Source organism: Choloepus didactylus, chromosome 13 (genome assembly GCF_015220235.1).
Source record: "Choloepus didactylus isolate mChoDid1 chromosome 13, mChoDid1.pri, whole genome shotgun sequence".
Taxonomy (NCBI): domain Eukaryota; kingdom Metazoa; phylum Chordata; class Mammalia; order Pilosa; family Megalonychidae; genus Choloepus; species Choloepus didactylus.
This window is the reverse complement of record NC_051319.1, coordinates 1,253,040-1,269,051: the sequence shown is the minus strand read 5'-3', so window position 1 is coordinate 1,269,051 and position 16,012 is coordinate 1,253,040. Positions and strand designations below refer to the sequence as shown.

Sequence of the window (16,012 nt, the reverse complement as noted above, 5' to 3'; positions counted from 1 at the left end):
GGCAACATCAATTCCATTTACAAAGCAACATCAGTTCCATTTTGCAGTGTGAAAATATTTACCCTTTTCTGAAAAACAACCAAAATACTATATTGAATACCAGCTTTCTTGTTGCAAGTATAATTATATTTGAATAACTTAAAAGGGGAAAAAAAACCCATGCCAATCTATAAATACAGTCCCCTGCTCTCCCTGATAGAAATAAAATATTGGGCCAGGGTGGATGGATAGTCTGACTGTTGTAGCAGTTGATAGTTATCCTATGACTAATGGTAGAGAGATCTGTCTAGGTGAACCACATGGACTTAGTTATCTGCCCACTGGAATGACACAATGGGAGATATCTGAGGCATATTGTGGAACATCTGCGAATGGATTCACAGCTATGCCTGATGTGAATCATTCTTCCCTCAAAAATCTGAAGTTTAATAGTTCAAAAATTCCAACCTGTTGTCACATAATCTGAAATGTTTGGCTTATTCTACAGGTTTGGAGGGAATGAATACAATGTATACGCTAAGATATTATGCCAGTAAGTTGTTTGAGTATGTTTTATACCTCTAAATTTAGGAAAACCTAAAATACTTTGTTGCTGCAGGAGATCAGTAAGAATCTTGTATCACTGCAACTTCTTCAACTTCCAAAACCATCAAGAAGGCTGCAGGACTTAAGTCTTATGAGCTTGATGGACTCAATAGATTTCCCTGGCAGATCTTTAAATTCAAGGGGGATAGTTAAAGGTGTGCATAACATGGTTACTGAGGCAGTCTGACCTACAGAATTTCCATAACTCTTGAAGGATATTGAAGGAAGCATTTGGTGCCTAACTCTTTAGGTGACAGTTTTCTTCACTGAATGATCCTGTTTCACATTGATTTCCCTAATTTGGTCACAAACTCTTTTATTTAGGGTACTATTAAAAACAACTGAAGGATAGTGTGGGACTAGCTAGGTGTGAAGACATAGTTTCCTGGATATTCCTAAAGCTGCTTTTACAACTCTTTCTGTGTAATTTAGCTTACCTGGTTATAGGGAACAAGGTGGGCGGGTGGATGGGAAGTTGAGTTTGTGCCTTTATTTCCAAATCCAGGAGTAACCTGCTACCTCTTCTAGATAATCTGAAGCATATAGTATTGTCCTGTAGCTTGGCTTTTTTCTTTTTGATATCTTGATACACCTAGCTTTGTTTCGTTTGATTCCTTGACACCAAAGAGAAGATGCGTCAATCTGTTCACCAGGATATTTTCAAATAAGAGTGTGTGTTTGTGTGTGTCTTCGTATTTTGTGAAATGTGAGCAAGTTGTGGTGGATATCTTTGCCAATAAATAATAAGCACCTATTTTGAATTTTACAATTTTTATAATGAGAATATTTTTAGCTGTGTAAACAGGTGACATATATTAATTTTTAAGAATGAGATAAGTATTTCGTAAGTTATTATTTGACAGAATATGTATGCATCTCTTTAACAATGATATAGTCAACAGAGAGCAAACTCTGTTAGACTAAACAGACTAATGGACTACAGTCTGAAAGGGGCCCACTGCAATCTTTAAATTCTAGATTTTGTGGGCTTTTAGGGAAATAAATCTATAAATGGAAGAATAAATGAGATGTGTGAATGTTTGTGTTCTTGACAAAAACTAAATTGATGGAGTTTGTCCTACAAAGTATCAAAAAGTTAATTTTTCCCCAGTGTTTTATTTTTAAGTTAATGTACAAACATTGTTTTTCATTGAAACTGATATTCATTTATTTTATCTGGTGATACTTTAGGAAATTGAAGTTGTTTTTTAAGGAAAGCAAGAAGAAAATACAAATGGGAATACTAATTGTTTAAAACTACCAATAGTTTCTTTTATGAACTTGAAAACAGTTATGTTTCTAAATATGAAGACTGATTTTGCCTAAAATTACTGTATAATGACCAGGACATTTCTCCTTTTTAGAGACACAGTCAAGTGTTTCTGGAACAGATAAGACAGCAACGATCCAGTGAGGTTGATTCCCCACAGAGGAAACCTATGCAAACCCAACTTGTTGGAAGGTAAACTACTCTTCAATTAATGATGTCCTCCTTTTCTCAAGGTGTCCAAAGACAAGAGGTGGTCTGTAAAAGGTTGGATGACAACTCCATTGTCCAGAACAATTACTGTGACCCTGACAGTAAGCCACCTGAAAATCAAAGAGACTGCAACACTGAGCCCTGCCCACCTGAGTAAGTAAGAGAAAGCAGTGAGAATTGTTTTCTTCAGGTGCAAAGGGAAAATCATTAGATATTCATGTCTGGAAACATATTCATCTGATATGAATAATTTGAGCATAAGGGAGAAAATAACAAAGGGTAGAATTTTGATGTCCCTTTCATTGAGCAAAGATTCCTGTTTATCTATAGGTTTTAGTAATTAACTCCTTTAAGTCAGGAATTTCAGTGAGGTTGGTCCTGGCATCAATTCTAAGACACACATCTTTTGACATTTTAACATCTCTGAATCAGGATTCATCTTGTGTATTGTTTTACAGTAATAACTGGCATTTTTTCTCTTTCTTAATGGCACATAAAATAATAGTCTTAAATTCAATAAAACAGTTGATTGTTAGGCAGTCTTATATTTTCCAGATATTTATCCTGAATCCTAAAGATTTTTACAATGTTTTAGAAATAACTTGCAGTGGAATATTAGTGGTTTAATTTGCTGACCCAGGTTTAATTTCCTTCACCCAGGCAGTCTATCTTTTGAGTATCAAGCACAGGCATAGAGGTCCACTTCAGTTTCTATTGATTAGCAATTATCAGCTGGTGAGAGGCTCACTAGAAAGAGAGGCTCAAGGAGAGCACATATTCATCTTAATGATGACTTGAAAATGAGACCTGCTTTCAGAACAGAAAGATTTCTTGATTGAGCAAATTCAGTGATTATGTGAAAAAGACATGGATGTTGAGTTGACTGTGAAACTACTGAACTTTGTAGGGACTTGCCTGCTGGACAACTGCCAGACAGAACATGTGTGAGTGGCATTTCATTCTTATTTGAAAAATCAGATTAACTGTCATAATATACCCTGGTTAGCTTTTTATTTCAACATGAAATTGATAAGGAAAAAGAGTAAGCAAGTGAAAATATATATCCAAAGAACTGAGACAAAAGCTTTACAATGAAGTAATTCCTTTTCCTAAAATTGACCACAGTGGAATGAAAAAAAAACCGGCACTTACAAAGGATAAAGAATCCCGGTCTAATATAGTTAAAGCAAGGGGCATTTCTTATTATTTGCTTCAAAACAGTAATGCTTTATGAACTTTGATTATACAAGTCAGTGTCTGACTAACCATTTGAATTTTAAAGAGAGTTGTTTACTGCTAGTCTCTTGTCAAGGTTTAGGGCAGTGGCTACCAAATAAGGAGTACAAGGAAATCTAGAGTTATTAAATAGAAATTCTCTTTCTAAAACTTCTATAATTTTATATTGGTTCTTTTCAAAATGTGATCACCTTATATCTAATCCCTTAAAAGCTAGACATGCAAAGGCAAAGAAATGTTTGCCTTACTATGATATGCATTACAAAGACAAATTTATGTATTTACATTTTCATTTTCCTCTTTTCTGCCAATTATTTTTATAAATCTATCTCAAGAAAAACTGAAAAACTATGTAAAACAAAGAGATACTTGAAAACCAAGGTCTAATTGTATATTAGTCCCTTCCTATGTGTCCGTAACTCTTGCACGTTTTCAGTTAATTGTGAGTCTCAATCCATCACACCAATTCCCTGACATTCATGATTTTAAGTATTATGTTTGGCATTTGATCAGCCATTTAAGGCATCTGAATGGGCTTGGTCACACCTGTTCTGTTTTGGCCTAAGTTTTTATATTTTTTTAATCTTAAATATTATCCGAATGTCCTTAGAGATTTCAGTGGTTGGTTTTTCTTCCCATATATTGTGGGTTTGGGTATTACATAGGAGGGTTTTTTGTTTTGTTTTTTAAATAGTTTAAAGATGACTGATATTTTGAATTAACATACATGATTAAAAATAAGTTTCTTATCTTCTTTCCTTTGGTAGTTTTGAAATAAAAGGTCATTTGAATGTGGTTTTTATTTGTTAACTTCTTAAAGCTTAGTAGCTTTAAGAGATATGGGGAGGTGGGGAGATGAAATTAGAAAGAGAAAGAGAATGTAGGAAGGCTAAAAAAGTGAGGTTGTTTCTTTTTCGGAAAGATCTAAATCTGTATATTTAAAATATTACTCTTTATTAGACCATTTTTCGTAGTTCTTTTGTATTTTTTCTTTATCCTTTGAATTCAGGCTATTTAAAAGAAAATCTTAATTCTTCAGAATGGTTGTCATATATAATAAGATTTCCTGGCTATTATACAAATAAAAATCATAGAAAGAGTACTGAATACAATAAGACTTAAAATGAGTATGGAAGAAAGAAAAGAGATGGGTTTATTTCAGGTGAGGATGTGATAATTGTATTTGTTTTTGTAATACATATTCATTGTATCAATTTTTAAAAATGCAGACAAGCAAAAAAAAAATTTTTAAATTTATAATACCATTGTTAATATTTTGGCATGTTTATTTCTAGTATTTTTTTCTATGTATACCTAGGCATGCATATATAACAAAATGGTATTATAGTATTTATGATGTTTTGTAGTCTGTTCTCAATATATTTTGAACATATTTTCACCTCACTAAACATCTACCACAACATTTTGTTGATATATCTACATTTAAGTTTCAGTATATTTACTGTTGAATAATTTTGGCTATGTCCTAGCTTTTGAATCCCCTATGATACCTCAGCATTCAATAGTTTTGCTGCTAGAATTTTGTCCTCCATAATAATGCCCTTATGCTAGATTGGGACGGAATTGCTGGTTCAAATGGAAGGACATCTTAGTCTTTGAGACGCATTGTCAAATTGGTCCCCAGAAAGATTATATGAATGTATACTACCACTCACAGTATATAAGAATGCCTTTTCCCTGAACTACACCATACTGGATATTATTATTTTTAAAATAATGTTTGACTGTTATTTTTCTGGTACAAAATTTATATTCTCTGTAACATACTGTATAATTTAACCTGTATGGTCAGTTTACTTAAACAACATAATTACATGGAACCTAGAATAGGAAACGAGATCTTATTATTCTCTATAGTTTATTTTGGGCAGAAAATAAAAAAGTATTTGCAAAGTCCCCTTGAGGGACTGGGGAGAAATGTGGAAATATTAAACTTCCCAACCTGGGGAATTCTTGATATTCTCGCAATAGGGATGCCCAATTTAATAAGTCAAGCCCTTGATCTTGGAGCTTGCCCTTATGAAATTTATTCCTGCAAAGGAGAAGCTAATCCTACTTACAATTATGCCTAAGAGTCACCCCCCAGAGAACCTCTTTATTGCTCAGATGTGGCCACTCTCTCTTAGCCAACCTGCAAATAAATTCACTACCCTCCCCCCTATATGGGACATGACTCCCAGGGGTGTAAGTCTCCTTGGCAACATGGGACATGATGAGACTGGCCCTAGCATCATGGGATTGAGAATGCCTTCTTAACAAAAAGGCGGAAAAGAAATGAAACAAAATAAAGTTTCAGTGGCTAAGAGATTTCAAATAGAATTAAGAAGTCATTCTGGAGGTTATTCTTATACATTATATACCTATTCCTTTTTAGTTTTTAGTGTATTAGAATAGCTATAAGGAAATTCCTGAATCTGTTGAACTGTAATCCAGTAGACTTCATTCTTGGTGATGACTGTATAACTATATAGCTTTTATCATGTGAGCATGTGATCGTGAAAACCTTGTGATTGACAATGCTATTATCCAGTATATGGGCAGATGAGTAATAAAATAAAGACAAAGAATATGTAAATAATAGGGAAGCAATAAGGGGTATGGGATGTTTTGGGTGTTCATTTTTATTTTTATTTTTATTTTTTCTCTTCTTTGAAGTAATGAAAATGTTCTAAAATTGATTGTGGGTATGACTGCACAACTATATGTTGATACTGTGAGCCACTGATTGTATATTTTGGATGAATTATATGGTGTGTGAATATAGCTCAATAAAATTGCATTAAAAAATAATGTTTGAAAGTTTTGTAGGGAAAAAAGCCCTGATATCTAGTTGCTGTTTTGTGTTGCATTTCTTGGATTGCTGATAAGGCTGAACATTTCAAAAAATGTATTTGTATTTTTGTATTACTCCTTTTTTGCCTGTCCTATTCATGGCTCTTGTTCATTTTTATACTGAAGTGTTTATCATTTTATTTTATTTGTGTGAACTCTATGCATTAAGGCTATTAACTCTTATACCTGTGTTATAAATATTTTTCTAGTTTGTCATACATCTTTCATATTATTTATACTGTTTAGATCTATTTTTATTTATAAGATTTTACAAAAATTTTATATAGGAAAACTGTCAAACTTTCATTTCTTTCATTGCTATAATGCTTTAAAAGGCCTTATCCATTCTAAGGTTTTACTTTCAAAGTCGCATTTTTAAAAAAGTAAACTTTAATCTATCTAGAATGTATTTACCTGATTTGAGAAAAGGATCTATATTTATTTTCAAGCATTACTGTTTTCCCAAAACCATTGATGTAAAATCCTAAAAGGTATTTTATGAGAAAATATCTGAATACTTCAAACGTCTTTTAGCTATATTGAGAGATTATAAGTAGAGTGTGGAAAAATAGAGAACAGTAAGATTTGCCTTTGTTGCTGTGTAAAGAAAATGGCAGGAGATTAGAAAGAATAGACAAAAGAGTCATTGGTAAAGATGTAAGAATAGTGTTTATTTGGAAGACTTTTAGGAGCCAGAGGGACCTTTGCTGGGGAAAATTAAAGTGCTCATGGCACTATGAGAAAGAGCATAGCAGTCAAGGTGATGAGGTGGCTACAGACAGGAAAATAGCATGAATTCTGGAGGAATTGAGTAAAAATGGTGGGATTCATGACATAGGCTTGAATAATTGGAAAAAAAGGAAAGGGAGGAGTTGATATTAAAGGACATGACTGATAGGAAGCTAGTGCCCCACCATAAAAACAGGAAATAATGCTAGTTGGAATCCGAAGAGAAAGGCCAGAAGTTCAGTTTTTACCATCCTGTCTTTTAATAACAAGAATATTTTTATATATGACCTCATGTAAAGAATCCTTGGATACTAAATATTATTCTTGTTTGATAGTGTGCCTTTTAAATTTGTGGAAAACAGGTGAAAACAATAACAAATACTATATATTGTGGTAATACTATGACCAAGAATTAAAAAACATTTATTAAGCAACCACAATGTGGAGGGCACTTTGCTTTGGGGAAAATGATTCCTTTTCTTAAGGACAATCTAATTGGGCAAATTTTTATATAAATAACTATAGTATAAGACAAAATATGATAAATATAATAAGAGAGTTATAAGCAAAAGTACTGAAGGAAGTTCAGAGTGGAGAGAGATTAATTTTTACCCCAGGGCTTGATTTTATTCAATGGTATCTTTTATGGTATAATGTTTCATAGTTATTTTGAGTCATTGTACCTCACCCATGGACAACTATAACTGGTTATTTTAAGTTTAGAAAAATATTCGGCAGGGTCCTGTATATAACTCCAAAGTTTAAGACCTGAGAAGGATTATAGAAATAATCTAAGCCAACTCCCATCATTTTATGGATGAGTGTATGCTAATCTCTAGTAATGTTTTTCCCATTATACCGGATATTACTGACTTTGTAAGTTACAAATCAAATGTCTGGTGGCACTTTAATACTTGTAATTTTACTTGCTTCTTGACATTCTCAATTGCCACAACTTCAGAGATGTTTATGACACTGATTAAAATAAATTAGAAAAACTTCGACTGTGGAATATTTAGGGCATAGAGAGTTCTGTAATATTAGTTTTACTTTCCTATTTACTAAGGAATGACCAAAATTTCTTTCTTTTTCTTTTAACCAACTTTTTATTTTGAAAATCTTTCTAAAAATCATTTTAATACTTTCCTACCTTAGTAAGTAGACAATAGTTTATGTAGTTGAATCTCTTTTGGTTAAAGATGTTCATGTCAAATTCTGAAGATTATTTTTTATTTCACTGTGTTAAGGACATAAAACTTGGACAAGACTAGGAGATCTCTCTCTCTCTCTCTCTCTCTTTCTCTAACCAAATATCTAATATCAGTCTATTTTCCTAACTTCTGCTATTTTCCTTTAAATTGAAAATCAGAAATAAAATTCTGGTTTTGAAGTATTTTTTCTTCAAAAATATTCTTGTTAACCAAGGTTGGGGTGTCATTGTTTATTATAAAGTCTCTCTTGACCACCTCCCCACAATAATATTCTTGCTTGTCCTATTAATCTACAGATTCCACATGCTGCAGGAAGCCACTTTTATTTCAAACACTCAAACATTAATCCCACTAATTATTAGTATCTAGTGGAAATGAAGGCAATGAGGATGAAGACAATTTGATTGCTGGGTATTGGGAAGAAATCAAAAAGATACAGTCCTGGACTATCCAGACTTATGATTCAGCAATTTATATTTTTAGAGAAAATTTCTGCATTGATATTTTTACCACGAAATCTAGAGAAGGAAAAAAAGACAGAGAAATAAGGAAATTGCCCTCAGAGGGTCAAATACATGGAGAATGAAGTTGAAGAAAGCATTATGTCTTATACTACCCAGGAGGGTGGAGAAACTGACACAAGTAGACACAGTGGTAAAATTGCAAAACTATTTAAATAACTAGGGTGTGATTCAATCCTTTAGAGAGACATGGGAAGGGATGATTTGATGAGCAATAAAGACAGAACAGGAACGGAATATGAAGCCTGAAATCAGACTTAAAGTTAGAAGGGAAATTGGGAGTATGGTTAATAATTTTACTTTTATACATTCCAAGTTCAAGTTTTGAGTGATACACCTAGACTGAGTTTCTGAGGAAACATGGTTGGCAATAAAAAGAGAGGACAAAGAATAAAAAGACAGAAGTGGCCCTGACCTTGTGCAGCAAAGAACAGCAACACCTCCTGAATCACCAGAAGTGACTCTGGGCACCTGTGTTTGATTTGAAGGTCTCCATCCCTCTTATATTATGAGACTTAATGAGATCATGGCTGGAGGTGGTATGACTGAACTTTTTGTGGCTGTTATACACATTTCTGTTTTATTCCCTAATCTTGGTGATGAAATCACTGTTGTGAATTGAATCAGAGTTTCACTACGGCTGGCATGCAAGTTGTTATTCTCAGAATACATTTCCCTCTTTACCAAAAATGGTACTAACAACTTAAGATCATGTTCATCTGTGGAAAACAAAAAGAAAAGAATATGAAAATCACTTTAAATTTCCTTTGGGAAATTACTTAAAAGAAAAATATATTGTTAATATCAGGTTTTTTGAATTCAATTTTAAATTATCAGTCTTTAAATAAATTTTAGGTTGAAGATTTTTAGATTTTGACCAAACATTTTAAGTTTGAAAAACTGGTTAATTGTGATATTTCTAAATGCAGATTTTCCTCTAAAAGTAAAGATAATCTAAATAATAATAAACAAAGATAATTGTGGCTTAGCTGGCTAAATGCAGACTCAAATTTGGAATACTAATACTCTTACTTCACTAAGATACTATCTTCCAAATACAGAGATGGCACAATGGAGCTGTGTTCCTGGAAGTAGTGAGAATTTTGTACTTGGCTTTTCATACTCTTCTCTCTGCTTAGCATCTCACCCAAGAAAACACCATGTTTCATAACCCTGGAATGAAGAAAATGCCTTTCCTGTTCATAAAGTCACTCATGCTTGTGACTTAGGTGGTACTGTTCAGCAATGTGAACAATGAAATTCAGTACAAATAGCAATTGATGGGGATTTAGTGCTATCACTGCCTCTTTTCATGACTTTGGAGAACTGTTTCCCTAATGGGTTTTACTTTCTTTTATAAAACAAAGCATAATGCCTTGAACATGTTAGGCATTCAGTAAATATTTACTGAATGAAATGCGGTGATCTATTGTTCAAGAGTCTGGCTGCAAATAACACAACCTCAACTTCAGCTAGCTTCTACTCATGAGAAAATTTATTGGTTTGTATGACAGTTGAGGGAAGTATAGGGTGAAACCAGGTTGAGGAATAGCTAGAACTACAAGGACTCAAATACTATAAGGACTTTCTAGCTTCTCTGCATTCTTTCAGATCAGCAAATTACACTTGACAGGAGACATGACCACCAGCAGACATGACACCTTTGTGACCAGAAAGAAAAAGGGACCCTTTTGCCCCAGCTTGATATATAAAAATTCTAAAGCATAATTCTCATTGGTCTAATTTGGATCATGATCCACATCCCTTGGACCAATTAATGTGCCCAGGGCAGTGAGTCCTGCAGAAGTATTGTGAAAAAATCTTGAAAGTTCATTGATGGCTTTAGGGAAAAGCAGTGTTATACTTGCAAACATGAGGGGTGTTCATTTTGTTAAGACATTTGAATTTCTTCTCAAATTAGCTGTGTAGATGTTATTTTGAGGAGCAAAGAGGTCCAAACAAGGGATTTCCATGTTTTCACAGTGCTGGCTCAAGGCTCTGCTCTTTTTGCAATTGGTTTAAAACTCCCATATCCTCAATGATGAATATGAGGCCTTATCCGCCCCTGTTAGGATAGCAAAGGCCTTCTATCTTGTACAGAGTCTGAAGTTCATTTCTGGGACATGAAACATAAATCTCTGCTCCTTTAGGGTGGATTTGGCACAAAATCCTAGATTATGGACGAACCTGCCTCAATGTAATAATAATAAAAATGCTACTGTTTCTTGTTTGTAGTTTGCCAGACACTGTTAGAAGCTTTCAGTGGTATACTAGCACTGGCTCAGAGGACCCTCTTGTTAGCATATGTTTTCAACCCTACATTCCTTATGTCAAGCTGGTGGCTTGAAATTGACTATAGTGGGGTATTTATACCATAAAAATTGGCAAACACAACAAATCAGTACTCTCTCTTATCACCATGGAAGCCAGTTGTTAAACATTTACCAGCATGCCGCTGGGAGCTTTGTATACATTACCTTAACTGATCCTCAGGACATTTTATGAGATTGATATTATTGTTACCCTCATTTTGGAAACTAATAAAAAAGGATAAAAATCAAATAGTTTTAAAAACATGTAGTGCATTATTTGCACCTGGGTTCTGCGTGCTCCAAAGGCCATGTATTACACTTTAGAAGGGGACTGACAGTGAATTATCTTTTCCTTAACTCCTCCATTTATCATTTGTCACTTCAACCAACACTGAAATGTAAGCTCTTCTCAGAACAAGAGGTAGTCCACTAATGAACATGTCTTCACTCAGCTGAAAATCTCTAGCTGCACTGAGGAAATGCTTTTCTGTGTTTCGTCCACGTCTTGCTGCAGGTGGTTTATTGGGGATTGGTTGGAGTGCAGCAAGACTTGTGATGGCGGAATGCGCACAAGGGCAGTGCTCTGCATCAGGAAGATTGGCCCTTCTGAGGAGGAGACCCTGGACTACAGTGGTTGTTTAACTCACCGGCCTATTGAAAAAGAATCCTGCAACAACCAGTCATGTCCACCTCAGTGGATGGCTTTGGACTGGTCAGAAGTAAGGAAATCTGAGGCTGTTATGTTTTGAGATGTCTTAAGTATCAGTGCCAAAGCATTTAATATTAAGGACACCTGAGTGTGTGAGCATCTTAGAACTTAACAAGTAAGGACTGCATAACAGTGAATTTGGCCATGTTCTTGTTTACTGCTGCTTGTCAGGAAGTAAGGGTTTTTCAACTCAGGGAAATCAATGAAAAACTCGTCATCAATTTGTTTTAAAAAAAAAAATCTAAAGTCAATTTGAAAGACCATTATAGTGCTTACTCACTTAAGTTGTTTTTTGTCCCTCCCTCTTCCTATTCTTGAGCAGCATTACTGACTCAGAATTAGAATGTGATTAAAAACTGATGTTCAAAAGGAGAGTCAAGAACCTTTCTTACACCTAAATTTACTGAAGACCTAGACTGCCCTTTTCTATAATCTCAGTGGAAAGGCACAGATTACTTATATTGTTTTTTTAAAGTAATGTTTCAGCCTAACTATGTAACTCTTTAGACTTCAGTCTTTATCAATTTATTATCACTTGATAGATATCTATATCTATTTATGTATCTATATATTTTAATTGTCTCTTTTCTGTTTGGGGAAGAATCATAGACCTGAGGTTATAACATAACAAAAAGTCAAAGATCAGAATTTACCATTACTTCTACTTAAATGGTCGGTGAAAAGACATGATTAAGATAATGTTTTTCTGGCATATCTGTCTGAAAAGAGTCTAAAAAACATCCAGGGGCTCTCAGAAAGATGATCTTATGAAAAATAAAGTAAGAGGTAGAATTAATCCTTGAATCCTTGGTATTCATCAGACCTAAACACATATACATCACACCCTTCTCCACATTTCCCAGAGGGTAGCAGGATCCTTCTGTAGTGTTAATGTTAAAAATATTGAGCACCTGACTTTATAACTGGAGATTATTCTTTTAAGTTAGCATAAAACAGGATGCATTTCAGATTCTATTCTAATGTGTTCTGCTGAAAACATTGCTTTGGGTATTTCCTGTAGCCCTCTATAAGCTAAGCAGTCTTTTTTTTTTTTTTTTTTTTTTTTTTAATTAAATTGTCCTTTAGGAACCTCTGAATGAAACTTTTTGCTGGAGGTCCAGGGCTAAAAAAGGGTCTGGGTTTCAGATGGCACAAGGAAGTGGTGATTCTGACCAGTTGTGGTTATTCATGGAATCCGTGGCAAGAATTGGAAGTGTTCTCTCAAGTTTACAGGCCATCCTCCAGCTTCAGTAATTATATTCAGCCTCCCTAACATTTATTTGTAGTATCAGTCAAATGTAGAGACATTCTTGGTATTGTTTACTCAATGTTTATGGGAAACAGTATGGATACTCTAACAGTGGGTAGATTGACTCCTAGATTCACTTGAAAGATAAAATCCATTGGTAAAGAATATACATTTTACAGAGTTGTTGCACATTTTAGTGTTATTTTACCTGCAATTTATTGCCCAAGGCCTTTATAGAAATCCATAAATAATCATTACTAATGAAAAATTTGTTACTGAAAATCATAATGGAAGATCTGATGATTGGTTGCAACAGTTTTAGGGTTTCAGGTCAAGTCAGTAAGTATTAATTAAGGGCTTACTAAGCACACTGGGATGGCACTATGGAGAATATGAATGAATCTTAAAAGCCTGGGCAAATAAGATCTGTCCATGAGACAACTAGAGAATAATATAAGACAGTATTTACTAAAACAGTGGGTTGTGAGGTATAAACATATATATGATATAGAAATTCAGAGCTGAGAAAGAGTGGCCTGGAGAAGGATCACAAGGCTTTTAGGTGATGGGAATTGAATGAATGTTGAGTGAGTGTAGAATGTGAAGGAGGGAAGAGAATAAAGAAGGTGGAGGTGATACTCCTGATAAGAAAAACAACTGAACAGAAACACAAAGATTGCGTGAAGGAAGTAGGTGATAGGTAATAGTCAGGCTTGAGTACAGAACTGTACCACACCATCCTTCTAGAAAAAGTAGAGAAAGACAAGCTCATAAGCAGAAACAAGAAGAAATTTCTGCTAACCTTGAAAATACAAAAACTTCCCCATTCACAGACATCCATTATTGGTCTTTTGACCTACAGTTTTCTGTATCATTTAATTTTTTGTTTTTAACATGAAACTACCAAATATAATCACCTTAAGAAACAGTTTATATGTGTTACTGATATGCTTCCATTCCAAATACAGTTTTAAGATTTTCTTCTGAATTTAACCTCATGTAAGTGGTACTTGCATGTCCTTGGAGTTTATACTCCCCTTTGCCTTTACCCCACTCTTAGACTTCTGATTCTTCTCAATCCAGTCTTTGAAGTGACTTGCTCAAATGGATCTAAGAGACTCAGGCACTTCTAGAGGCTGCCTGAAGAGACATATATGAGCTAAGGGGGCTTTTAATCACATTTCTGCTATTTTTTAAGAGAGCTGAGTGAAGCTTAGTGGAAAGAAGTGGTGCTGAGGGGATGGAGTACACATTTTGGGACTGCCACCTCAAATACAGTGTTGGTAGCTCCACAGACAACCCAGGGAACCTATTCTGGGTTAAGCATAAGTGAAGAAATGCTGTGGTTACTATCTCAAAAATTCTAGTTGAACATCATCTTTACTATCATCTTCACCCTTTGTTCAGGAGGAAAGAGATGATTTTTGCCCCATACAGCTTCTCCTGTTTATTTTTCAAAAGGGTGAGGGGTGGGGGGTAGGAGGCACACACATTCTTCCTTTTCATTACTTAACCAGGCAGCTCCCCTCTTTCTTAGATGGGTTAAATAAAACAAGAATTAAAAAAAAAAAAAAAAAAAGAATTACATGAAATAAATGTCTGAGCAGCTATAGAGAATAAAGTGAGAAAAGTAGCCTGTTCTTCCCAGAGGAATGGAACACTTCCTGCTAATGAAAAGAGGAGGTCCCAACAGAAGAGCAGGCAAGGTTTAATCTCTTTCAGTTAACCTTTTGCAAATATTTCACACAATTTTCTTTTGACACGCCTATGAAAACTTCCCTCCTCTTTCTGTTCCTCACCTCTGCCCCCTCCCCACTTCCAACTATCAGCTGTCTGAGCTTTGCTAATCACAAGGGTGAGGTTCAACTGGTGAAAACATGTTGCGGCAAGAGGAATTTACCCTTTGACCCTTTCCTTTTCTTTGCTGGCTGCTCTAAATATAAAATTTCCATTGTTGCAAAGCCAGGAACCATTTTCCCCATCAGCGAAACCTACCCTGTGCTTATAGCAAAGGAAAAAAAAAAGCCAAATTACCTCAGTGGAAAATGGCAGTGTTTTGAAAAACTAATGAAGCCACAACTTTCTCATTTCCTATCATTTATTCCTCACTCCTGGGATCATCCATATTATGTTGGACTTTAAATGATTTTCTGTTTTTGCCCTCTCTTGGCAAGTAGCTCTTAAAAGCATCACTGCATACTGTGGATGAGCTCCAGCAGTCCTAATCTGTTCTTTTGATGTGTCAGAATAATTTCTTTTGACTCCTACAGAGTACCCACTAAAAAAGTTCTGTTTCTCATACTTACTCTTGATAAGTGGATAACTGGCATTATATTGAACTGACCTTACAGGCTTTACATCTAGGTAGCATCATTTAAGAAAGATGGGGAAATAATCTACCTATGCAGGACTGCTTGTTTGGCAAGACAATTGTGACACCACTTCACTTACTCCTAGGTTCTACTCTGATCTTATGATCAAGTAAATCAAACCCACCTCTCCAGAGAGAATTTAGTCTAACCCTGAAATGTTAACATTTCTACCCTTTACAAACGAGCACCAAATGGTTTTCCCTGGTATGGTTTCACATCCTTTTTCTGCAAAAAGTATGTTTTTTTGCTTCTTAATCATGCAACATTAAGTGAAAACATAAATACACTTCTCATAAAAATCACCTCTTATATCCCACTGAGATGAAAATAAAAAACAGATGGTTTGGTCAGATTTTAGACAATTGTGAGATTCTGATTATATGAATAAAAGATGAAATAACATGTATTTACCTGCAATAAGGAGAAAGAGCGAGAAATAATTCTACTAAAGAATGGATTGTCTCTGAAATACTATCTTCCACCTAGTGGTTTATTATGAGAATGATTGGAATGGGTTTTGATGTTTATAATGGTGCTTTAATCTTAAAAAGTGGATTTTTATTAATGAGTTAAGTATTCAAATTTCTAAATATTAATAATGAATTTTATTGCACCCTCAAAAAGTGTGCAAATGTATGCTTTTTCTGTGGGTATAGACCAATGATTATCTCTGGAGATTGCTATGAAGTTATTGGTAATACCTGTTAACCACATATATAACCATGGCTACATACTTCTTTTCTAGAACTTCTCAT

At 34.5% G+C, this 16,012-nt stretch overlaps 1 protein-coding gene across 1 annotated transcript in view; it reads left to right on the top strand.

Moving 5' to 3' along the window:
• ADAMTS6 (ADAM metallopeptidase with thrombospondin type 1 motif 6) overlaps positions 1-16,012 on the top strand; it is a 429,283-nt gene that overhangs the window by 389,145 nt on the left and 24,126 nt on the right. The window contains exons 20-21 of the mRNA XM_037802152.1: positions 2,089-2,218; positions 11,442-11,646. Coding sequence (XP_037658080.1) covers positions 2,089-2,218; positions 11,442-11,646 — 335 coding nt within the window. The remainder of the gene's footprint in view (positions 1-2,088; positions 2,219-11,441; positions 11,647-16,012) is intronic.